At 42.6% G+C, this 26,853-nt stretch overlaps 1 protein-coding gene across 1 annotated transcript in view; it reads left to right on the plus strand.

Moving 5' to 3' along the window:
* The window catches only part of LOC131504169 (monocarboxylate transporter 1-like), a 30,650-nt gene extending 16,907 nt beyond the window's left edge, over positions 1 to 13,743 (plus strand). Inside the window, exons 2-5 of the mRNA XM_058716177.1 lie at positions 4,502 to 4,762; positions 5,808 to 5,951; positions 8,844 to 9,710; positions 12,486 to 13,743. Of these exons, the coding sequence (XP_058572160.1) occupies positions 4,546 to 4,762; positions 5,808 to 5,951; positions 8,844 to 9,710; positions 12,486 to 12,691 (1,434 nt within the window). The 5' untranslated portion in view covers positions 4,502 to 4,545 and the 3' untranslated portion in view covers positions 12,692 to 13,743. The remainder of the gene's footprint in view (positions 1 to 4,501; positions 4,763 to 5,807; positions 5,952 to 8,843; positions 9,711 to 12,485) is intronic.
* The last annotated feature ends 13,110 nt before the right edge of the window (positions 13,744 to 26,853 follow it).

The following is a 26,853-nucleotide window of genomic DNA, read 5'->3' on the forward strand; positions in this document are numbered from 1 at the left end:
ATACACAATGGAGTACTACGTGGCAATGAGAAAGAATGAAATATGGCCCTTTGTAGCAACGTGGTTGGAACTGGAGAGTGTTATGCTAAGTGAAATAAGCCATACAGAGAAAGACAGATACCATATGTTTTCACTCTTACGTGGATCCTGAGAAACTTAACAGAAACCCATGGGGGAGGGGAAGGAAAAAAAAAAGAGGTTAGAGTGGGAGAGAGCCAAAGCATAAGAGACTCTTAAAAACTGAGAACAAACTGAGGGTTGATGGGGGGAGGGAGGGAGGAGAGGGTGGGTGATGGGTATTGAAGAGGGCACCTTTTGGGATGAGCACTGGGTGTTGTATGGAAACCAATTTGACAATAAATTTCATATATTGAAAAATAAATAAATAAAAATTAAAAAAAAAACACCTGCATTTGGACTTCTCCCAGACTCTGCCCTGTGCATCTTTTCCTATGATTAATTTTATCCTGTGTCCTTTCCCTGCAAGAAATTATAAACATAATAGTTTTTAGTGAGTTCTGTGAGAGCTTCCATTAAATTACCAAACCTGAGAGAGTTTTTGGAAACACTTCACGGTTTTCCCTACCAAATTTACAATTGCTGTTAAAAGTGTGGGCAGTCTTGTGAGGACTGTTCCTGGTTGACTAAACTCTTTGTATATCATTACAGAAATAAAAAAAGGATTGTAAAGAAATACTATAAACATGCTAAAAAAAATTATAAAACCTAAATGAAATTAACAAATTTATATTTAAAAAAAAAACTACCAGGGGTGCCTAGGTGGCTCAGTTGGTTGAATGTCCGACTTCAGCTCAGGTCATGATCTCACCATCCGTGAGTTTGAGCCCTGCGTCGGGCTCTGCACTGACAGCTCAGAGCCTGGAGCCTGTTTCAGATTCTGTGTCTCCCTCTCTCTCTGACCCTCCCCCATTCATACTCTCTCTGTTTCAAAAATAAATAAACGTTAAAAAAAAAAAAAACTACCAACGTGACTCAAGTAAATCTGAATAGACCTATTGTAATTAAAGAGATTGAGGTAGTCATCAAAAAATCCCACAAGGAAAACTGGAAACCCAGATGGCCTCACCAGTAAATTCTGTGAAACATTTAAATTTTTTTTTTCAACGTTTTTTATTTATTTTTGGGACAGAGAGAGACAGAGCATGAACGGGGGAGGGGCAGAGAGAGAGGGAGACACAGAATCGGAAACAGGCTCCAGGCTCTGAGCCATCAGCCCAGAGCCCGACGCGGGGCTCGAACTCACGGACCGCGAGATCGTGACCTGGCTGAAGTCGGACGCTTAACCGACTGCGCCACCCAGGCGCCCCAATTCTGTGAAACATTTAAAGAAGAACTAACACCAATCCTTTACAAGCTCTTCCAGAAAATAGTAAAGAAGGGAACATTTCCCAGCTTGTTCTTTGAAGCCAGAATTACCCTGATACCAAAACCAAAGATACCACAAGGAAAGAAAACTACAAACCACTATCCTTTACTAATATAGTAAAAATTCTCAACCAAATAGGATTAAACTGAATTCAACAGCATATAAAATGGGTTATATATCATGACAAACAGAATTTATCTCATGAACATGGGAATTCATATGCGGATCAACATATAAAAATCAGTCAGTATGCCAAACCATATTAATGAAATAAAGACCAAAACCACATGATCCTCTTAATAGACTTAAACAATGCATTTAACATAATCCAATGCACTTTCATGATAAAAACACTCAACGATTAGAAATAGAATGAAACTCCCAAGCTTAATAAAGATAATCTACAAAACAAAACAAAACAAAACAAAAAAACAAAAGCATAGGTAACATCATACTTCATGGTGAGCCAATAAAATCTTTTCCTCTAAGGTCAAAAATAAGACAAGGATGTCCACTCACATGACTTCTATTTCACATTGTACTGGAGGTTTTATCCAGGCTAATGATGCAATGAAAAAAACAAAACATTCACATTGTAAAGGAAGATGTAAATGATCAGAGATGGCATGATCTTATATACAGAAAATCTTAAAGAATCCACGCACATCGACACATAAATCTATTAGAAGTAATGAATGAGTTAAGTTTGTAAGATGCAAGATTCATATTCAAAAACTAATTATATGACAATACACCACCAATGAAAAATCCAAAAGCAAAAGTAAGAAAACAATCAACAATCAATTTACGATACCATCAAAAAGAGTAAAATATTCAGGAATAAATTTAAACAAGGAGGTTCAAGACATGTACACTGAAATCTTCAAAACATTGCTGAAAGAAGTCTTAAATAAATGGAAAAACTTCCTGTGTTCTAGATCAGAAGACCAGAAGGCTTAATATTATTAAGATGACAGTACTCCCCAAATCTACATTCAACATTGTCCTTCTCAACATCTCAGCCTTTCCCCCCACCCCCTTTGGCAGAAATTGACAACTGATCCTAAAATTTATATAAAAATGCAAGAACTCAGAGTCATCAAAACTACCTTGGAACAGAACAAAAGTGGAGGACTTATGCTTCTTCATTTTAAAACTTAGTGAGGCACCTGGGTGGCTCAGTCAGTTGAGTGTCTGACTCTTGATTTCAACTCAAGTCAGGATCTCAGATTTCTTGGGATCAAGCCCCACATCTGGCTCTGCACTGACAGCCCAGGAACTGCTTGGGATTATTTCTCTTTCTCTCTCTCTCTCTGCCCTACCCCCTCAAAGTAAATAAATAAACTTTAAAAAAATAAAATTAAAATAAATAAAACTTAGTATAAAGCTACAGTAATCAGGGGGCACCTGAGTGGCTCAGTTGGTTAAGCGTCCAACTTCGGCTAAGATCATGATCTTAGTCAAAGAATTTGAATAGACATTTCTCCAAAGAAGACACTTCTCCAAAGACATATATCCAAAGAAGTTATACAGATGTCCAATAAGCACATGAAAGGTGCTCACCATCAGTAGTTACTAGAGAAATGAAAATCAAAATAATGATGAGTTACCACTTCACACACATTAGGATAGTTAGAAATCATAGACATAAACAATGTTAGTGATGATGTAGAAAAATTGGAACTTTCATGCATTGCTGGTGGAATTGTAAAATGGTGCAGCCATTTTGCAAAAAAAAAAAAAAAGAGTTTGGCAGTTTCTCAAAATGTTAAACAGAATTACCATATGACCTAGCATTTTTACTAAGTAAAAGTGAATTGAAAGAATTGAAAACCTGTCCACACAAAAGACTGTGCACAAAATTTCATAGCAGCATTATTCATAATAGCACCAAAGTGGAAAGAACTTTTTAAAGAATTGCTGTATGTCTGGGGTGCCTGGGAGGCTCAGTCAGTTGAGTGGCCGACTCTCAGTTTTGGTTTAGGTCATGATCCCAGGTTTGTGGGATCGAGCCCCACAACAAGCTCCACACTGAGAGTGAATCCTGCTTCAGATTCTCTCTCTCCCTCTCTTTTTCCCCCTCTGCCCCTCTCACCCGCTTGCATGTTGCATAATCTAAGACGAAAGAAAGAAAGAAAGAAAGAAAGAAAGAAAGAAAGAAAGAAAGAGAGAGAGAGAGAGAGAGAGAGAGAGAGAGAGAGAGAAAGAAAGAAAGAAAGAAAGAAAGAAAGAAAGAAAGAAAGAAAGAAAGAAAGAAAGAAAGAAAGAAAGAAAGAAAGAAAAGAGAGAGAGGGAGAGGAAGGAAGGAAGGAAGGAAGGAAGGAAGGAAGGAAGGAAGGAAGGAAGGAAGGAAGGAAGGAAGGAAGGAAGTTGCCTTGCCATATATCTAGTGAGTTTTATGGGATACTAGTATGTCCTTCCTGAAATTTTTTTAAATATTTATTTATTTTGGGGACAGCACAAGTGGGGGAAGGGCAGAGAGAGGGGGACAGAGGATCTGAAGTGGGCTCTGTGCTGACAGGCTAACAGCGGTGAATCGATGTGGTGCTCAAACTCACAAACTTTGAGATCATGACCTGACCCGAAGCCGGATGCTCAACTGACTGAGCCACCCAGGTGCCCCCTTCCTGACACTTCTAAGTTAGCCTATAAATTCTAGGAACATAAAAACCAGGTGAGTATTGGAGAATATATTTTGAGAAATGAGAGAAATTATAAAGGAAATACTGCATTGTGAAACTTTTATAGTGTGTGTATTTGTGAGATTTGCATGCAGATAAGTCAGATGAGTTATTTAGTTATCTCTGGTAATGTGGAAAATTACTAATCTATTATTAAAACAGGTATGTTTATAAATTTGAAAAAGCAAAACATTTATTGAAAAGGATTGAAAGGGCTTGGGCATACAGTTCAAGTGGTGATGAGTTTTTAACTTCAAGCCTATAAAAATTGGGGGCAATACTCTAACTCTTGGACTTTTTCTACTGTGTTCACAGAGTACAAGTACTATTGAAAAGCTTTTCACTTATTTTATAACATAAGTTTAAGGGGTTTTATGGAAGTGCTTTTTATTGACCTACTTGTTATGTACTATTTTAATTTCATATCCTTTAGATATTTGGATTTGCACTGCATTTTGGAATTCATCTTCACTTACAATGTCACCATCAAATGGAGGTCCAGTTCGACCCAGCCCCCCAGATGGAGGCTGGGGTTGGGCAGTGGTTACTGGAGCTTTTATTTCCATTGGCTTCTCTTGTGCATTTGGCAAATCTATTTCTGTATTTTACAAAGAAATTGAAGAAATATTTAATGCCAGCACCAGCGAGGTGTCATGGATCTCTTCTATTATGTTTGCTGTCATGTATGCTGGAGGTAAGTACCCAGAAGGCCTGTTTTTTTAGCTTTCAAAAGGCGGACAAAAACCCCATATTGAATACTTTTTGTTCTTGATGCCTTTCTGTGTAAGATACTTGAAATGTTAGTTTTTGAGGCTATGCGATTTGAGTCATATTTTTCATTCCCTTTAACAATAAAGGCTACATACAACTGTGAGCTGTTAGCTCAGTTATATTGCAAAGCAGATATCATTATGAAGGATAACTTTCACTAAAAATGATTATGTGTGGTTGCTGGTATATGGAATGTCAACTGATGTTTTATGTTTTAATCATATATCCTTGCTAAACTCTTAATACTTCCAATAGTTTATTGGTAGGTGTTGTTTTTTTTTTTTTTTTCAAAATTTTAGGATAGACTAACATATCTTTTGCAAATACTGATAGTTTGGTTTCTTCCTTTCCTTATACCTTTTTCCCCCCTCTCTTACTGCGCTGGCTCGGACCTCCAGTATAATGTTGAAGAAAAGTGATGGTAGGCATTCTTGTTTTGTAGTTCTGTTTTGGTTTTGTTGTTTTCTCTGAGAAACAAAGTACCTTTTAGCTAACTTGAAAATATGCTCTTAAGTCAGAAGTTTGATCAGGCTCATACATCTCATCATGTTCATGTGCATTTGCTCCAGATGATCATCTAAAAAATTAAAAACAGAGCAAACTTGCTACATATATATATGTCAGTAATATCCTAGATACATGAAGAATCCTATAAATACTTATTTGCAGCCTATTTTGCCTTAAAGGAGATAGGTTAGGTCTTCCATACTTCAGTTAAAATCCATCCAATATGTTGTAAGTGTATAGATGTACAATCAATGCTAGATTTTTCCCATTACACAAACCTGTAACTATGATATAAAATAGAAAGCACTATTTCTTACCAGTGTCTTCTGTTTCATCTGTTTATTTTGTGGGGTGGGGTACTTATGTCTTGGCATCCTTTTGTGTCAGTAATGCCTTGTGCAGGTGTGGATGGGAGTGGGGGGCTTCTCCTCTATGTTACTGAGTTACTCGCTCTCTCCCAGGTCCTATCAGCAGTATCCTGGTGAATAAATATGGCAGTCGTCCAACCATGATTGTTGGTGGCTGCTTGTCAGGCTGTGGCTTGATTGCAGCTTCTTTCTCCAACACTGTACAGGAACTTTACTTGTACATTGGATTCATTGGAGGTGAGTTGCTACTGATGTATTTTGAAGCATTAATTTTTATGCAGATTATTTGTAGCATTCATCTGCCAATTCTTTTGAGAAATGAAAGTTCTTAGAAAAATGATTGGGTTACCATTTTTAAGAGCTATAGATATGTTAATTTCATAGTACCAGAAAAACATGTCTTTAAAGAAAGTTCTGGGGGCGCCTGGGTGGCTCAGTTGGTTGGATGTCCAACTCCGGCTCAGATCATGATCTCGCGGTCCGTGGGTTCGAGCCCCGCATCGGGCTCTGTGCTGACAGCTCAGAGCCTGAAGCCTGTTTGGGATTCTGTGTCTCCCTCTCTCTGACCCTCCCCCGTTCATGCTCTGTCTCTCTCTGTCTCAAAAATAAACGTTAAAAAAAAAAATTAAAAAAAAAAAAAGAAAGAAAGTTCTGGCACTTTGGGTGGTTATTTTAAGTTGATTTATTTATTTTATTTATTATTTATTTTATCTCTGCTAAAACAGAGAGAGTATAAGCAGAGTGTGAGGCAGAGACAGAGAGAGAGAGAGAGAGAGAGAGAATCCCAAGCGGGCTCTTCTCTATCAGCTATCTGCTATCAGTGCAGAGCCCATTGTGGGGCTCAAACTCACAACTGTGAGATCATGACCTAAGCCTATATCAAGAGTCAAACGATTAACTGACTGAGCCATTGGATGGTTGTATTTTACTGAAAGTTTTTCTTTCTTCCTTTTTTTTTCAAGCTTAAGAAACAGTGGTGATAGGGTGTGACAAGTTGCTGAAATGGGGGTTATCGTCTATTCCCACTCATTATCCTTCCACCCAAGAAGAAGTTGGCTCAATTTAGAGTAAGAGAAAATGTCAGATACAAAGCAAGAATTTTCTGGTTGAGAATCCATATACGTTTTCAAGGGCTTAAGGACACACATGAGAAAACCTCCCTTCCCCCTTTCTTAATAGCTACATTTGGAAAATGAAACTACTAAGGATAAAGAATATAGATCACCCATTACTCTACAATTCAGAGAAAACCATTAATATTTTGATGCTCGTATTTTTTATGCATACACATGTACTTTTCTTAGAAAATAAAGGGGATAAAATTATATATAATGTTTGTAACCGGGTTGTTTTACATAATAGTGCATTATGTATATAGTCCCCCATTTCACTAAATATACTGTAGCAGCTACTATTTTCCATTGGATGGATATACCATAGTTTATTTCACCATTCTGGAATAGAAAGACCTTTAAGTTGTTTATATTTTTCACTATTAATAAACCATATTTATATGATAGTACTTCTCTATACATCTTTGTGAACATGATAATTTCCATAGGACAAATTTTAGAAGTAGAATTACTCAGGGAAAAGGTTTTTGATGTGGTTTTTGATATTGTTTTAGAAAGGTTATAATAATGTACAGTCCCACCTGCAGGATGTGAGATAATGCCAATAACAGGTATCATCTTTTTGGATCTGTACTTTGACTACATTCATGAACATTTTAAACATTTAAATATTTTAATCCATCTAGACCATGTGAATAACATAAGGAACGAACAGAACTTAATTGTTCTCACTTGGCTATTCAGCCTGTTCATTACTTCATTTATTAATTCATTCAATAAATATTTATTGAGTCCCTATTGATATGTCAGGGACTGTTTCCAAGCTCTGTGGGGATAGAGTCAACATGACAGACAAGGTTCTTCCTTTGTAGTGGAGGGAAGCAGACAATAAACAGACCAACAAATAAATGAATAGATAAATACATATTAGCTAGTGAGAAGTGCTTTGCAAAAACTTAAAACAGAGAATTTTGGTGAAGGATTGAATGACCCCTAAAGGGAAGGCCTCTCAATGGGTTATCTTGGGTTGAGATGTGAACGATAAGTAGGAGTTCTTCCTCTAGATTTTGTGAAAATCTAGAGGAACAGATGCCCTCAGAATGTCTGAGAATATACTGAGATGTGGGTAGGGAGGTAGGTAAGGGCCAAATCATGGTGCTTCCTAATCCAGGGTGAAGAGCTGTGGATGGCAGTCAGTGGAGAGACTGAATGGGTGGCATTCTAGTCTGGTTTCCCTGGGAAGGGAACAAGAATGGGAGAACACTTAGTAGGTTATTGGGATACTTGTCTCAGCTCCATTGGTTGAAAAATCTACTCTTCCCTATTTATTTAAATGTATCTTTTGGTTCTGTTTCTGGACTTTTTGCCCAATTTCATTGATCAGTTTTTCCTTTTGACTAAGTGCACACTGTTCTAATTACTGTAGCTGTAACTGTAGCAAATATTTATATATCTGTTAGTGTTGGTCCCACCAATTATTTACCCTTTTTGAATACTTCTAATGCATTTGTTCTCCGGGTATATTTTAGAGTCATTCTACCTCATCTGAAAAATTGAATACGTTAGCATTCTCATAGAAATTACATTACATTAATGGATTTACTAAGGTGTATTAGCATCTTCACAGTGTTGTGTTTTACTGTCCCAAAATGTTTTCTCTCTCTTTCCATCCCTCCCTCTTTCTTCTTTTTCTGACCTCAGCCCCACCATTTATGTCTTACTTCCTGAATTTATGAGATTTATCCTCTCTCCTTTTTGTTTTCAATTACCTAAATTATGAAATTAAACTAAGGAGTCTACATATATTATTCTTATTGTTGCTAACATCAAAGAATTATTTTAATGTTATATTATAAATCTAGTATTTGCTGCATAAAGAGACTTTATGTCTGTATTTATTCGATAGCAGCCCACTTAATCATCTACTTACTAGTTATAATCACCTCTCTTACAATGATGATTTTGACCTCCTGCCATTCATTTTGTCTAGTTGATCAATAACAAATATGTTTCTGACATTTATTCTGGTGTGTAATTCTTTTCCTCCCCTCCACAGGTCTTGGGCTTGCCTTCAACTTGAATCCGGCTCTGACGATGATTGGCAAGTATTTCTACAAGAGGCGACCATTGGCAAATGGACTGGCCATGGCAGGCAGCCCTGTGTTCCTCTCTACCCTGGCCCCCCTCAATCAGGCTTTCTTCGGTATCTTTGGCTGGAGAGGAAGTTTCCTAATTCTTGGGGGCCTCCTACTAAACTGCTGTGTAGCTGGTGCCCTGATGCGACCAATAGGACCCCCGCCAACGAATGCAGGGAAAGACAGGTCTAAAGAATCCCTTCAGGATGCTGGAAGATCTGATGTAGAAAAGGGGACAAATAATGCAAGTACAGATTTTAATGGCAGAAACCCCAAAGACGAGAAACAATCAGTTTTTCAAAGAGTTAACAAAGTTATAGACTTATCCCTGTTTACCCACAGAGGCTTTCTACTATACCTCTCTGGGAATGTGGTGATGGCTTTTGGGCTGGCTACTCCTTTAGTCTTTCTTAGTAATTATGGCAAGAGTAAACATTACTCTAGTGAGAAGGCTGCCTTCCTTCTTTCCATTCTGTCTTTTGTCGATATTGTAGCCAGACCTTCTATGGGACTTGTAGCCAACACGAAGTGGATAAGACCTCGAGTTCAGTACTTTTTTGCTGCTTCTATTATTGCAAATGGAGTGTGTCATCTGCTAGCACCTTTATCCTCCAGCTACATTGGGTTCTGTGTCTATGTGGGATTCCTTGGATTTGCGTTTGGGTGGTTCAGCTCCGTATTATTCGAAACACTGATGGACCTTGTTGGACCCCAGAGGTTCTCCAGCGCTGTGGGATTGGTGACCATTGTGGAATGCTGTCCTGTCCTCCTGGGGCCGCCACTTTTAGGTATAGTATGCCTTACTACCTCTTTGGTCCTCTTAACATAAAACAGGCATCGAAAATTGGGAAGGTGATAAAAAGCAGAGATTAGTGAGCCTCTGGGTGGCAGAGAGCAAGCATGTCTCTTTTTTTTTTCCTTTTTCTTTTTTTATCAGTAGGCTCCATGCCCAGTGTGCAGCCCAAGGAAGGTCTTGAACTCACGACCCTGAGAACAAGACCTGAGCTGAGATCAAGAGTCAGACACTTAACCAACTGAGCCACCCAGGCGCCCCAATGTTTCTCATCTCTGTGGCCTCAGTGTTGGCACAATGCTTGGAACAGCATAATTCCTCAGATACTTACAGAATCAAATTACATTGAACCATCAAGCTGAAAGGAGAGTGAGAACAATTACAAACTTAAACATTCATTAAGATAAACTTTTCTGATTATAAAACTAATGTGTATTATAGAAAAACATATAATATACACTCTACCTTTAAAATACTTCGGTAATTTCATTTTAATTGTGGAATTTATCATAGTAGTAATATTTAAAATAATAATAAGAGTTACCAGGCGAGGGCTCACAGTGTACCAGGGACTGTCTAGATAATTTCATATACCCTGTCATAACTCACAAGTCTATAAGGTAAGACTGTTAATGTCCCCTCTTTATCAACGAAGAAACAGAGGCTTTTAAAAGTGAAATAACTTGCCCAAGTTCACACAACAAGTAAGTGACCATAAAACTTGATGGATTATTCTTTGAGAGTACCAAATTGTTTACAATTTAAAATAATTTTTTTAACGTTTATTCATTTTTGAGAGAGAGCGAGAGAGCGCACGTGCCAGCACGTGAGTGGGGGGAGATGTGGGGGTGGGCCAGAGGACACAGAATCCGAAGCAGGCTCCAGGCTCTGAGCTGTCAACACAGAGTCCAACATGGGGCTCAAACCCACAAACTGCGAGATCATGACATGAGCCGAAGTTGGATGCTTAACCAACTGAGCCACCCAGGCCCCCTAAAATTACTATTAATGTAAAATGCAGTAGTAATTGGGACTTCCTCTGAATATGACTCATGCTTTTTAGATTATGCATTATAAGTAAGGAAGGATTCATAAAAGAAAATCCACTACTGATTTTTCTAGACTCCCAGTCCTCATTCCTCCCTATATCCAATGAGAGTCCAAGTCCTATAAATTTCTAAATCTGTAAGCTCCTAAATCTCTCTCTAGTTGGCCCACTTTTTCTGTCACAACACCACCCCATCCGCAGTTCCTGTCCCCTATCTGGGTTGCTCCAGCAGCCTCCAGGCTGGTCTACCCATATCCACTCTAGCCAGCCTACAATCTGTTTTCTACTCTGCAGGCAAATACAAACTCAATGTTCCAGCTGATGAGATCTTTCCAGTTGCTTCCCATTGTTCTTGGGGTGGAGAACAAATTCCCTTGTGGCCTACAAGGCGCCCCCCAGCCTGGCTTCCAATCTCTCCAGCCTCATTTCCTGTCACTCACCTTTTGTTCTCTCTGCTCCAACAGCCCCGCCCTTCCTCCTTCCCCTCTCACACCCCAGCTTCCTACCACCTGCCTTTGCACTTGCTGTGCTCTGGCCTCATCCTTCTCCCATCCCCTCCTCCTAGATGGGTCCCATCCTCCTCTAGGTCCCTGCTTCATTTACACTGTAAGAGAAGCTTTCCTGACCCTGCTTGCTGCTCCCAACCCCCTATTTTCTGCTTTCAAACACTCCTTGTCACGGCTTGTATAATTATTTGATTAACATTTCTCTTCTCCACTGAACTGTGGATGTTCTCTCCTCTGCTCTCCCTTATCCTCAGGGCCAGCAGCCCAGTGCCAAGTGTATGTGTCAGCCCGATAAATATTGCTGAATGAACGATGTCCTGAGTTACAAAAGCATATGGAATCATATTTGAATTGGTTGTATTAAGTCTTCTTGGGTGTTTATTCCTTAACTAACCAATTGGGTGAGGTGCTAATAAATTTTACTATAACAAGGATTTCATGGCCAAAAAATTTTGGAAACCCCAAGTTTGATAGATTACCAGAGGACCTTGCAAAGCCTATTTAATATGCACATGGTGAATCTTTACCAGAAAAGAATATGTTATGCCATTCCCTAAGTTTGACTTTGGGAACACTCAGGAGGTTACAGGTGCAGCTTCAGTGTCAGACTTCCTGGATTAAAAGCCATGTTATTTCACTTATGAGCTCTGTGACCTTGGGCGAGTTACTTAAGGTCTCTGTACTTCAGTTTGTACATCATACAGCGGGAATGATGACAGAATCTGCCTGTTGTGAGGATTAAGCACTTCGAATGGTGGAAAGGTGTTGCTGTTAATTGTATAGCACAGGCCAAGTGTTCACAGGGACCGCTCTTTGGGAAATGCTGATGTCAGCGAAAGAGCATTGGCCAGGAGACTGCAGTTAGCTCTGTGGCCTGGGGCAAGACTCCTAAACCTCTCTTGAGCAACAAATTTTTCCACTGTGAATCCAGAGAATTGATTCTAGATGATCTGTAGGTCTTTCCTGGCTCAAATTTGGAAAGATTTCGTTATTTTCAAGTTGCTAAAAATAACAAAATATGCAAGGCCATCTACAACCCAAGTGTGACATCATAAAAGATGAGATAATTTTTAGCAGTTCTTTTTTTAGACTAATTTGTCATTTATGGGCTCTTTGAGGATTGGTTGACATCTTTCTGAGTAGATCCTTCAGCTTCATTTGGGAAAGGTATACTTGTTCACTTTTGCCCACATAACTGTGTTTTGGATATCTTCAGGTCGTCTGAATGACATCTATGGAGACTACAAATACACATACTGGGCGTGTGGTGTGATCCTAATTATCGCAGGCATCTATCTCTTCATTGGCATGGGCATCAATTATCGGCTTGTGGCAAAAGAACAGAAAGCAGAGAAGCAGCAGAAAAAGGAAGGTAAAGAGAAGCCAAAAGAAGTTATTAAAGCAGCAGACTCTAGAGGATAGAGAGGCACATGAGGCTCCAAAGAGGAGAAACATCCAGTCTGAACCATGGATAACCAGAGAAGCTTTGGACTAAAAACATCTGAAAAATTCTACTGAATCTTGTTCTATTGGCACTGCTCACCACAGCCAGTGGACATTTGTGTGGAAGTCATACCAGGTACCCACTGATGGAATTTTTGTTTCATTCCCTCACAGCAGTCATAATGTATATGTCACATCCTTTGGGGCCAGGGGATTTACAAAAGACAACAGGTGAAAATGCTTTTATTTGAAGTCATCTTTGTTAAGATATACTTTACATACAATAATTAATCTCTTTTATAAGACTCAAGTTTAATGAATTTTGACAAGGCATCTATATAAATAACTACCACCCCAATATAGAACATTTCAGACAGCCAAAGTAATTCCCTCTTGCTCCTCTGCAGTCCATTCTTTCCCTTCCCTACATCCCCTGGCAACCACTGGTCTTATTTCTGTCCCCTATAGTTTTGCCTTTTCCAGAAGGTAGTAAATGAAATCACATAGTATGTAGCTAGCATAATAAGAAATATATATTTCATCTTTGTCCCTAGTTTCTGGTACAGAGCTCCTAAAACCCTTGGATTTCTGGGTGATGAGTGTTTTCTGCATTCTAGTTAGATAACTGGTGTCTAGAACCCCCTAGATAGCTTCAAGATAGGGACTGGTCTCCAAAAAGACCAAGGCTTTGATCAGAGGGTTGGGACTTTCAGCCCCTCTCCCACGAGCTCTGGGGAAAGGGGAGGGGCTGGAAGTTAAGTTCAATTACTAACAGCCAGTGATTTAATCAACCATGCCTACACAGTGAAACCTCCATAAAAACTCCTAAACTGCAAGGCTTAGAGAGCTCCCTGGTTGGTGAATACATTGACGGGCTGGTGTTTGGAGGGTAGGATGCTCGGACAAGACACGGAAGCTCCACGCCCCGCCTCCCCACCATACCTCATCCATTGCGTCCTATGCATCTCTTTCATTTGGCTGTTCCTGAGTCGTCTCCTTTAGAATATGTCAATAAACGTAAGCAAAGTATTTCCCTGAGTTCTGTGATCCATGCTAGCAAATTACCAAACCTGAGAAAAGAGTTGTGGGAACTCCCAACTTACAGCTAGTGGGTCAAAGGTACAGGTAAACAACCTGGGACTTGTGGCTGGAATCTGAAATAAGGACAGCCTTGTGGCACTGAGGCTTTAAACCTGTGGAATTGGACACTAACTCTAGGTACTTAGTGTCAGCATTGAATCGAACTGTAGGACCTAGGTTAGTCTGGAGAGTTGTTGGAAAAATGGTCATTGTGGAAAAAATTGAATGTCAGAAGTGTTGTAACAGAGTAACCTTCTATGTCTGGCTTCTTTACCTAACATAACGTTTTATGACTCATCCATTTCATTGCATTTATACATAGTTTGCTGCTTTTTATTGCTGAGTAACATTTCTTGGTGTGAATGTACCATAATTTGGATATCTGTTCACCAGTTGATGGACTTCAGTTTTTTCCACTTTTTGGCTATTATAACTAAAGTTTCTATAAGCATTCACACAGAGGTCTGTGTAGACATATGCTTAAACTATTGTTGAATTGGCCAAACCATTTTGTAATCCAACTAGCAAAGTATGAGAGATCTAGTTATTCTGCATCCTTGTCAGCACCTGGCATTGTCAGGCTTTTTGCTTTTAATTTCTCCTACAACTGATGATGTTGACCATATTTTCTTCTTTTTTTTTTTTAATATTTTTAATGTTTATTTATTTTTGATAGAGAGACAGAGCACGAGCAGGGGAGGGGCAGAAAGAAAGGAGACACAGAATCCGAAGCAGGCTCCAGGCTCCAAGCCATCAGCACAGAGCCTGACGTGGGGCTCAAACCCACGAACCATGAGATCATGACCTGAGCTGAAGCCAGACACTTAACTAACTGAGCCATCCAGGCACCCCATTATTGACCATATATTCATGTGCTCGGTCATCTGTATATTTTTAGCAAAGCCTTGTTTTTTAATCCTGACATTTAACAGAGTCTTAAGGCACTTATTTAAGTGCCTTACTTGTTATGATGTGCACTGGGTGTTATATGTCAATGATGAATCACTAAATTCTACTCCTGAAACTAATATTACACTACATGTTAACTAACTAGAATTTAAGTAAAAAATTGAAACGTCAAAAAAAATTTAGTGCCTTGAATTTTTGTCTTTCAAACTCTTCAGAAAACTTTTCCTGACACATCTGACAGTGAAATGAGCACTATATTTGAAAATCCTTAAATGTGTGGTAATGTATTTAAATAGACGGTTATGAAGTCTAATAGGATGGAAAGATCCTTATGTTGTAAGCATAATACAATGTTAAATGTAAAAAGCACAACACAAACTGGTTAGATCAGTATATATAATGTACTTTTACAGGAAAGAGGGGGAAAGGAATACACACAAAATTCCAACCACACTTGTATTAGGATGGTGACTTTTCCTATATTCATTTTCCTTAATGTGAATGTGATAATTACCCTTTCACTAATAACAGGAATTTTCTATGAAAATAAATCTAATGATTACTATAAGATATTGATTGGTTGGTTGATTAATTGATTGATTGCTTTTTGCTTCCTTAAGGGTTGGATTCTGGCGAAAGGGAGGTAAATGTGACATTGAACTTAAAAACACAAAACACAAATAGCCTCAAGTCATGAGGCTATTTTGCTGGTACAGGACAGAAGCTATGGCATGTAGAGAGTCCACAGTCTGTCAGCCACCGGTGCTTTCCTGGAGATAGTGCTCTTTGGGACAGTATTCCTGTAGTTTCCCTTCTGATCATCATTCATCTTCAAGTGAATGTTCATCTCAGGAAGCCTGAGCAATCAGCACTTAACATGTCACAGGGTTACAGTTGTTCTAGAACATCATTTTACTGAGATCAGCATCAGAAAAAACACAGTGTTACAAAAAGGGTAATAATGGTCAAAGGAGGAAGTTGACCATCGACCTTTACATACATTCATTCAACAAATATTATTTACACTTACCCTGGGCCGGTTCTAAGCACTGTTGTAAGCATTGAAGATTCTTTAGGGAGTAAAGCATAACTCTCTTTCACAGTTCTTCCTTTCTAGTAGGGGAGACAGACAGTGAACAGTTAAGTCATAAGGAAAACAGCAGTTTAAAGAATAGAACAACTGATATAAGATCAGCCTTCATTAGCTTGTTCATCAAAATAGCATTTTTTGGAGGGGTTCCTGGCTGGCTCAGTCATTTGAGCATATAACTCTTGATCTCAGGGTTGTAAGTTCAAGTCCCATGTTGGGTATGGGAACTACTTTAAAAAAAATAATAAAAACTTAAAAACCAGCATTTTTTGGAGTTTCTTCTATGTGCTTTTTGCTGAGCAGAGGAGATAGAACAGTGAACAAAATTTGGCTTCTGGCACCCACAACTTCTCATATAGTGTGGAAGACGGTGTAGGGAGTGCTGTGATGGGGCAGATATAGAAAGGCAGCTATTGGGGTGCCTGGGTGGCTCAGTCGGTTAAGTGTCCAACTCTTGACCTCGACTCCGGTCATGATCTCACAGTTCATGAGTTAAAGCCCCACATGGGGCTCTGCGCCGATGGTGGGGAGCCTGCTTGGAATTCCCTCTCTCCCTCTGTCTCTGACCCTCCCCAACTTGTGCTTGCTCTCTCTCTCTCTCTCTCTCAAAATAAATAAATAAACTTAAAATTAAAAAAAAAAAAAAGGCAGCTATCTCCATCTTGGGAGGACCTAGAAAGTCTAAAAGTGTATGTATATATTTAAGGTTTGTTTATTTATTTTTTTTTTTAATTTTTTTTTCAACGTTTTTTATTTATTTTTGGGACAGAGAGAGACAGAGCATGAACGGGGGAGGGGCAGAGAGAGAGGGAGACACAGAATCGGAAACAGGCTCCAGGCTCCGAGCCATCAGCCCAGAGCCTGATGCGGGGCTCGAACTCACGGACCGCGAGATCGTGACCTGGCTGAAGTCAGACGCTTAACCGACTGCGCCACCCAGGCGCCCCTATTTATTTTTTTTAGTAATCTCTACACCCTACATGGGGCTTGAGCTCACAATACTGAGATCAAGAGTCACATGCTCCACCAACTGACCCAGGTGCCCCCGTTCATTGATTCTGTTTCTTAAATTCCAAATATGAGTGAAGTCTTTCTCTGACTTATCTCACGTAGCATTATACTCTCTAGATCCATGTGTCATTGCAAATGGCAAGATTTCATTCTTTTTATGGCCAAGTAATATTCCATTGTGTTCTTTATCCATTTATCTATCAATGGACACTTGGGTTGCTTCCAAATTTGGCTTTTGTAGATAATGCTACAATAAACACAGGAATATATCTTTTTGAATTAGTGTTTTCATATTCTTTAAGTAAATACCCAGTGGTGGAATTATTCGTTCATACAGTAATTCTATTTTTAATTTTGTGAAGAAACTCCATACTGTTTTCCATAGTGGCTAAACCAGTTTGCATTCTCACCAACAGCGCACAAGTGTTCCCTTTTCTCCAAATCTTCGCTAACACTTCTTTCTTGTGTTTTCGATTACAGCCATTCTGATAGATGTGAGGTGACATCTCATTGTGGTTTTGATTGGCATTTGCCTGATGATTACAGTTGTTGAACATCTTTTTATGTGTCTTTTGGCCACCTGTATGTCTTCTTCGGAGAAATATCTGTTCATATCTTCTGCTTTTTAAATTGGATTATTTGGGGTTTTTTTGGTGTTGAGTGGTCTAAGTTCTTTATATATTTTGGATACTAGTCCATTATCATAAATATCATTTGCGAATATCTTCTCCCATTCGATAAGTTTGTCTTTTTGTTTTGTTGACTGTTTCTTTTGCTGTGCAGCTTTTTATTTTGATGTAGTCCCAATAGTTTATTTTTGTTTTTGTTTCTCTTGCCTCAGGAGACATATCTAGATGTCAGAGAAATTACTGCCTGTGCAGTAGGATTTTTATGATTTCAGGATTTTTATGATTTCAGGTCTTGTATTTAGGTCTTTAATCCCTTTTGAGTTTACGCTTGTGTATGGTGTAAGAAAGTGCAGTTTCATTCTTTGGCATGGAGCTATCCAGTTCTCCTAACACCATTTGTTGAAGAGATGGTCTTTTTCCCATTGTATATTCTTGCCTCTTTTGTCAAAGATTAATTGACCATATGATCGTGGGTTTATTTCTGGGCTCTCTATTCTGTTCCTACAAAGCCCTTTTCATACAGTTTATCATCCAGTCCATGCCAAACCCCAGGGAAGTAGGTAAATTAGAAACAGTGACCCCTCGGGGTGCCTGGGTTCCTCAGTCAGTCAAGTGTCGGACTTTGGCTCAGACCATGATCTTGAGGTTCATGAGTTTGAGCCCGTGTCAGGTTCTGTGACAACACCTCAGAGCCTGGAGCCTGCTTCAGATTCTGTGTCTCCCTCTCTCTCTGCCCCTCCCCTGCTAGTGCTCTGTCTCTCAAAAATAAATAAACATTAAGAAAAAAAAGAAAAGAATAAAAAGAAACAATGACCCCTCTAAGCACACCTTGATATCCTGGATTGGGTCCTGGAACTAAAAAAGGGCATTAATGGAAAAAGCGGGTCTTTGGTTTAGTTAATAGGACTGTCCAATGTTAACTTCTAAGTTTTGACAAGTATACTAAGATAATGAAAGAGGTTAACATCAGAGGAAGCTGGGTGAAGAGTATCTAGGAATCCTGTACTAATTTTTCTGTAAATCTAAAATTCCAAAATAAAAAGTAGGAAAAAAAAAAAAAGATCACAACACTGACTCCCTAGCCTTCATCCTAGCAGTTCATCTACTATCAGAAGAGGGCAAAGCAAGAGCATTACAGCTCAGAGGCTAGAGCCGAAGGCGGTGCTGGATGGAAGCTCTGAAAACAAGCAAGAATGGAAGGGGCTGAGCCTTGGGTAGTCCTGAAGGGTGCATGATGGCCAAACCAATCATTTGGGTCCTGCACCAAAAAACAATAAGAAAATTCCTGGTCCCCAAAGAATTCACAATCTGATTTATAATCCTTTTCCTTGGCATTGGAATTCATAATGTGATTTCTTCACTTGCAGATTTCTTTTGTTAATATTCTTTGCTGTTTCAAGAATTAAAAGAGCTTGCATTTGCTGAGCTTAACTCCAGCTGTGTCCCGGGAGGAAGTGGCAGCAGCCATTAAGAAGCCAGGAGGGGAAGTGGGCTGGGATTACCCCACTCGGTGTGCTAACAATCTGTGGGTGTATAATTAGGAGAGTTCACCCTGGGGTGTTTCTCTTGTTGCTGTGTTTTGTTCTCTGTGCCCTCCCACCCTTCCTTCCTTCCTTCCTTCCTTCCTTCCTTCCTTCCTTCCTTCCTTCCATCCTTCCTTCCTTCCTCCTTTTTTTTTTAAGAAAAAAAATTACTGACTGTAATTCTGAATGCTTTTCACATTTGCAGCTGTAGAAACATTTAGTAATACCTGTTGCTCCGTCCTAGAACTGGATAAATTCCAAGTGTTATCTGCTTTCTCAGATGCTAAGGATAAGCATAAGCAAGGAAGATGTGGGCCTGCGGGTTGGGGATAGGGAACAGAAGGGGGAGGGGAGTTTTCTGAGCCTTCTACGGATGCCCAGCCTTGGATCTCACTTGTCACTTCCAACCCAACCTCAACATCGCCACTGTCAAAGAATAACCACTGAAGGGTCAAAACATGAGAGTCATATAAATACAGACTGAGAACTCATTCATGAAGAAACTAGAAGAATGGTAAATTGAGTTCAAAGGAAAATTCAAGAAACTAAATACATTCACTAAAAACCAGAATGCTGGAATAAGGTTAAAACTTCTAGGTACAATAAAACTGTTGCTTTTCCACACATTTAGGTTCCTCACCCAGGGCCTTCATTCCTGGGTCTTTATCTGAGGCCTTGGGCAGAGGTCCTCCTCTTGGACACATCTGCCCAGGCATTCCTAGAGGGGAAGAGGGGAAACCATGAAGACACTTTTCCCCGCTCCTCAGTCCCCAGGTCTTTCCACAACTAGCCCTTCCTTCTCAACCTTCCCAAACCCCAAAGCCCACCATACTTCTGGAGCCTTTTGTTTGGGACTCCCTCAACAGTAACGGGGCTCCTCACGTCTGCACTGATCTACTGGCCCCTCCGGAGAATGGAACAGGGAGAGTGGGCGCTTCCTCGGGTTTAGCCTCTTGATTGCAGTCAGTGGTTAAAGGCTTACCCCTTAAATTGATGGCTAGTTGCTTTAATCGGCTACTCTGACACCTGACAGCTCTACTCTCTCTTCTAGCTCAGCTGAGCTCCCAACAGAGTTACATTTTTTACTGGCCAAGAGATCATTTGCATCTCTGCAAGGCCAAAATGCACGTGTGGACACATCACATGCCAGAGCCTGGGGTCTAAACAATAGTAAAAAGACAGCAAAGGTTTATTCTTCTGGATTCTAGAACCTAGAGAATTAAATAATCTGTGGGTGGGTCCATTAGACAAGGCTCCATCCAGTAGGACTTTGAAAGGACGCATAATCATCCCTTGCCCTATGTCTAAGTTTTAGATAATTTTGTGTAACACTGCCAAAATGAGGTCTTCTTGCAACACTGCCGCATAACTGGGGGCTGATCTTGTAGGCATGGCGACTCACAGTCACCAGCTTCCCCCGTATCTCCTTCAAGTCCTGGGCCAGCTGCATTTGCAGCTCCATGCCAAAGGGCGCCAGCTTCCCCTGCTGGCCATCTGGCCCATCAAGAATGGAGGCTGTAAGGGATAGACATGGGTTCTCCTTTGTCCTGTGGGGTGGGTGGTGGTTCTTCCCCACATCTCCACTTTTTCTTCCCAACTTCCCAACTCCTGCCCCTGCAGGACTGCCGCAATTCAGACCCACATCGTGCAGACAACCACCTTCCACAAAATTCTTCACCATTCCCACCATTACATAAGGTCTGATTCCTATTTCATATCATTGCTTATTTCATATCATTCTTAGAGATTCTGTTCTTTGCACAACCCTGACTGATACACTCCCCACCATTTTTCAACAGCCCCTTTGGGTTCTTCTGTCTCCTCGTGGGCTGGAGTGCAACAGTTATAAAGAGAATGAACCTTAATGTTAAGTTCCAGATCAGGCTCTTCCCAGCTTTGTGTCTCTAGACAAGTTATTTAGTTTCTGTAAGCCTCAGTTTCTACCTCTGTAAAATGGGAACAACAACAGAACTCCCTTAGAAGGTTGCTGTGGAGGGGCGCCTGGGTGGCTCAGTAGGTTAAGCATCTGACTTCAGATCAGGTCATGATCTCACAGCTCTTGAGTTCGAGCCCCACGTTGGGCTCTGTGCTCACAGCTCAGAGCCTGGAGCCTGTTTTGGATTCTGTGTCTCCCACTCTCTCTGCCCCTCCCCCACTCGCATTGTGTCTCTCTTTCAAAAATAAATAAACATTTAAAAAAATTTAAGAAGGTTGCTGTGGGGATTCAATAAGGTTAATGGCAGTAAAATCCTTAGCACAGTCCCTGACCTAGTGTAAGTACTCAATAAGTATTCACCATTATCATTACTTCTATCATAAATGGCACTTATCATATCGACTTGCTTTTCTGAACCACCGTTATCACACATACCAGATTGTGAACTTTCTGAGACAATGAACATTGTTTCAGAATGTTGAAGTGAGACATCCTTTATGCCTAGAGGAGTTGGGAGAGGCTCCCTGGAAGAGGTGACATTACAGTGGGGCTCTGAATTGCTGGATTGGGATGGGTAGATAAAAAGAAAAATGGGGGCGCCTGGGTGGCTCGGTTGGTTAAGCGTCCGACTTCAGCTCAGGTCATGACCTGACAGTCTGTGAGTTCGAGCCCCGCGTCGGGCTCTGTGCTGACAGCTCAGAGCCTGGAGCCTGTTTCAGATTCTGTGTCTCCCTCTCTCTCTGCCCCTCCCCTGTTCACGCTCTGTCTCTCTCTGTCGCAAAAATAAATAAATGTTAAAAAAAAAATTTTTTTTTTAAAAGAGAAAAATGGCATTGCTTCCAGAAAATGAAAAACAAAGATGGGATATATAGACCATTGATAGAACCAACCAGCCTTTGAAATTGTACAAATTATCTTTATTTTTAAGTTTTATCTATCTATTTATTTATTTATTTATCTATCTATCTATCTATCTATCTATCTATCTATTTATTTAGAGTGCAAGCAGGGGAGGGGCAGAGGGAGAGGGAGAGAAACAATACCAAGCAGGCTCCATATCGTCAGCAGAGAGCCCTACGCGGAGCTTTGAGCAGGATCTCATGAATGATGAGATCATGACCCGAGCAGAAATCAAGAGTCAGAGGCTTAACCACCCAGGCGTTTCTGAAATTGTACAGATTATCTTATCGGAGAAAGCATGCATAAACAGACTGTGTATCTGGCCCTGGGCTAGGCTAGGAGACTAGAATGTTGAATAGGCTTTCTATATATTGGGGGCAATAAAAGGAAATCAATGCATACAACACAGTGTATGAGGACCCTAAAAGTCCAGGAGCCAAACATCAGGGACTTGAAAGGCAATCAAGGACAGAGTATTTACAAGCTCAGGTCTGCTGAGAGCAGAAAACCGAGGACATCCCTGTGGGTTTATGGGCTGCCTTGGAGAAGTGAACGAAGCATCTGTGTTCCACTCCACTGGCCGACTCCCCACTCCCCCATTCCCTCCTTCCCTCTCTTTAGGGTGCATGTGGGTTAGTAATGAGCGTGGAGGAAATGTCCTGAGCCCAACTCCCCAGGAATTAAGGCCCTGATTAGAGAAAAGGTAAACAGAGGCTGAAGTAGCACATCTAAAGTGACTGAGAAGAAAATAATATTACATATCTAAAGAAATGGGTTCAAAGGAGGACTAGTCAACAAAGAAAATCCAGGAAAATGTGTTCTACGCTGGAATGTGAATTCCATGAGGCAGGGATTTTGAGTATCTGAAGATTCTATCTCTCATATTCAGTCAAAGGGTGAGGTATCTGGTAGCACTCACCGATATATGTTGAATATAAATACATAATATATATAAATATAAATATATGTTGAATATAAATGAGTGGAGACTCAAGAGATGGACCTCCTGGGGGCGGGTGGTGCTCAGATGTAGTCAGCCAAAGAAGAGTCATTTAAGCATTGCAAGCATCAATCAACAACTTTGATTTACTTTTCTCCCCACCCCACAGCACTTGCCTTACCTCCCCCACCCATAGTTCTCTCAGACAAGAAAGACAGAATGTCCAGTATGCGAGGACATTCCAGCCCAGATGGTTGATACTCTCCTGCAAGAATTCACCTCTAGGAGACCTGGTGTATAGATGATCAGCGTCCGTCAGGCTCCAGGCTCCATTCAACCCTGGGATACCGACAAGACCGAACCACTGTAAGTTCACCAAGATGGTGCCACCCACATTAGCCTCCTGACCCACAGGCCTGGTGGCACCTCCACCGTACCATCCGCCTCTTTTGATGTTGCACCCATCACTGAAGTGTTTCTCCCAACACTGCTGATCTGCCCCAACCACGGGAGGTGACTGACGTGGTACCCACACAGCCTGGCTCTCCTAGCAGCCTCCCTGCCCCACACATCTTAGATGAGTCAGCCCCAACCTCTGGGAGGGTCCCCTGGAACTGGCACTTATGCTGCCTTCTCAGGACCTGCTCAGAACCTGCCAAGGCAGTGAGCCCAACCCCCTCCGGCCTACAACCCCACCCAGCCACCTCCAGGCACACCTCAATGCATTTCCACCCAGGCAAGGGGGTGTGGTGGCCCTGGGCTCAGAGACACCTGGCTTCAGACCCTGGCTCTCACTCTCTGGCTGTGAGGCTCTGGGAAGGTCACTTCACACCTCTGTGCCTCAGTTCCCTCATCTGTAAAACAAGGGTAATAAGAATGGTTGTATCAGCTGGACTTCAGGCAGGAAATTGGAACACTTGAGGTATTTTGAGCAGAAAGTGACTAATACAGGGGGTTGGGTGCTCATGGGATGGTTGGAGTGGCTGGATGGGGGAGGGGAGGAGGGGAGGCTGAGGCTTGAGAGGATCTGCTCCCCTGGCCTGAGCAGCAAAGGCAGGTGGGTGTCCGGAGCTTGCCTCGGGCACTCTGCGTTAGGGGACACGCTGACATAGCCGTGATCCGGAGAGCAGGCAGGGCCTCCCCCACCAGGGGTGACCGCACCCTGGACACCAGTGCAGGAAAGGATGCGCGTCTGCACGAGCCTGCCTGTCAGAAGGGAGTGGCCAAGGCACAGGAAGGCGGCCTCTGGCTCCTTCCACCTTCAAGTCCCACGTGAGGGTCTCAGCGCTGGCTCACGATAGGCACCCACCACTCTGGAAGGAGGCAGTTTGGGAAATGGAGCTTTATTTAGCTTTCTACCTGCAAAGGACAGGAAATAGGTGGGAACAGGTCCCTCAGCCCCATGAGGGTCAAGCACCTTTAAGCCTGGAGAGCGCTCACCACTCCAGGCACACAGCACTTGCTGGCTGGAGGCGGCTCTGGTGAGGCTCCGTGGTGACGGCTACATGGCTGCTGGGTGGCAGCTCAGGGCTAGGCCCCAGGAGATACACCCGCAAACAAGACAGGGCCTGACCCTGAAGATGCGATGGCCCTCCAGGGGCAGCAGAGACTGGAATCATCAAGGAAAGTGATCGGTGTAACCGTGTGTGCGAAAAGCCTGGGGTCACAGGGAGCTGAGAGCACAGGGGGCCCACCTGGGCCAGTCTAGGGGTGAGGCAGCGCACCGGGTGGAGCAGGGACACTTGTAAGTCTGGGAACCCAGCCTGGGGTGGTGTTCACAGAACAGAAACAGAGTTCATAGAAAGCCCTTTGCCTCCCATCAGCTTAAGACTGTAATTCAAGTCTCCAGTATTTATAAGTGTTAGGGTCAGGCCTAAGGCAGGGTAAAGATAGGAGTCAGAGGCTAAAAAATTTTAGCAGTCAAAGGCTTTATTTGGGAACTAAGGTCTCGCGGGCGAGGTTCCATGACTCAGAGAGAGAAAGAGGAGTCAGGGAAGTCGCCCCCAGGTGTGGTGGGGTGGGGTTTTTAAGATGCAGCGGTTCCGGGTTTAGGTCCGGGTGGGCCTTTTTCACGTCAGGTCCTGCTGTCGCTCGGTGATTGGTTGACCTCCGATTCGTTCTGGTGTGCCGCTAGGGGCTTTTCATTGGGTTGCGCGGGCAAGATGGCCGTCCCTCTACTGTGGTTCCAAGGACATCCTAACAATAAGCATTTACAGTGTAGGAGAAACCAAGGAGACTTCTCCCAGTCACACCAATGGGAGAGATGTTTTCCTGATGACCTTTGAAGGTCTACAGCTGGGGCAGAAGGTGAGTGGGCAGGGGAAGATGGGAAAAACTGCTGACAATTTAAATGGCACCCTGGCCCTCTCTCCTACGCAGCGTGCAGCTCTGAGACTCCCCACCAGCTTGGCCCTGCACTGGCCACACACACACACACACACACACACACACACACACACACACACACTCACACCCTCACAGCACAAACCTCCCCCCCCCCCTCCCCACACACACACTCACACCCTCACAGCACAAACCTCCCTCCGTGCTGGCAGCCCTGATACAAATGCACAGGAATTTCCTCCTCAGGCCTGAAGGCAGGCCGTAAGTCCAGTTGCCAGGGGAACCTCACACTGACCTTCTTCGAGGGTGACCACACGAAGAGCCCGGAGAGGGGGGCGGTCAGGGGGCAAGCAGGTCCTCCCCTCTCTACTCATCCCCCTCTCCCCCCATAAGGCTCCCTCCCCGGCTTTCCTCCAGTCCAGAACCCCAAGCTGGATGTGGCAGCGCGCGGCGCCCTCCTGTGGGCAGGCGCGGTGCTGCAGCTCCTCCGCGACCTCCCGCTCCTGCGCCGCGCCCACCCCCCCCCACCCCTACCCCCCCACCCCCCCACCCCCCCACCCCCCCCACCCCCCCACCCCCCCCACCCCCCCCACCCCCCCACCCCCCCCACCCCCCCCACCCCCCCACCCCCCCACCCCCCCCACCCCCCCCACCCCCCACCCCTACCCCCCCACCCCCCCACCCCCCACCCCTACCCCCCCACCCCCCCACCCCCCTACCCCCCCCACCAGCAGTGTCCTGTGCTGGGCGGGGCCTTGCTCACTGCCCCCGTGGGCCTACGCCCAAGCGACCGTCTCTTACGTTTTCCTATTTTGAAATTCAAGATTCATGCATATCAAATAGTGTGTATTCGTTATCTAACCCCGTATAACCAATTACCTCTAAAATGTAGCAGTTTAAGGGGCGCCTGGGTGGCGCAGTCGGTTAAGCGTCCGACTTCAGCCAGGTCACGATCTCGCGGTCCGTGAGTTCGAGCCCCGCGTCAGGCTCTGGGCTGATGGCTCGGAGCCTGGAGCCTGTTTCCGATTCTGTGTCTCCCTCTCTCTCTGCCCCTCCCCCGTTCAGCTCTGTCTCTCTCTGTCCCAAAAATAAAAATAAAAAATAAAAAAAATAAAAAAAACGTTGAAGAAAAAAAAAAAAAATTTAAATAAAAAAAAAATAAATAAAATGTAGCAGTTTAAAATGCCAAACACTCAGGGGGCCTGGGGGGCTCAGTCCATTAAGGGTCCCACTTAGGCTTAGGTCATGAACTCAGGATTCCTGAGTTCAAGCCCCACATCCGGCTTTTTGCTGTCAGCACCCGAGCCCACTTGGGATCCTCTGTCCCCCTCTCTCTTGCCCTCCCCCACTAGCTCTCTCTCTCTCTCTCTCTCTCTCTCTCAAACATCATAAACATAAAAAAGTAAATAAAATACCAAACACTCAGATCCCCTTACTGAAGGAAAGGAATCCAGGAGTAGCTTACCTGGGTGGCTCTGGCCTGGGGCTCTCACACAATTATCATGGAGATGTTGGCTAAGACTGCAGTCATCTGAAAGCTGGGTGGACCTACTTCCAAGCTCATTTGGTGTGGCTGTCTGTCAGCTGTCTGTCATGCTCAGGAACCCTTCCTTTCTTGCCACTGGGGCCTCCCCATAAGGCTGCTAGGAACATATTTAGTGGCTTCCCACAGGGCAAATGCTCCCAGAGAAAGAGAGCAAGAGAAACCAAAATAGAAGACAGTGTCCATTAGAACCTAATGCTGGCAGTGACATTCCAGCAAGTCTGCCATATTCTATTG

The sequence above is a fragment of the Neofelis nebulosa genome, chromosome 2 (genome assembly GCF_028018385.1).
Source record: "Neofelis nebulosa isolate mNeoNeb1 chromosome 2, mNeoNeb1.pri, whole genome shotgun sequence".
In the NCBI taxonomy this organism is placed as follows: domain Eukaryota; kingdom Metazoa; phylum Chordata; class Mammalia; order Carnivora; family Felidae; genus Neofelis; species Neofelis nebulosa.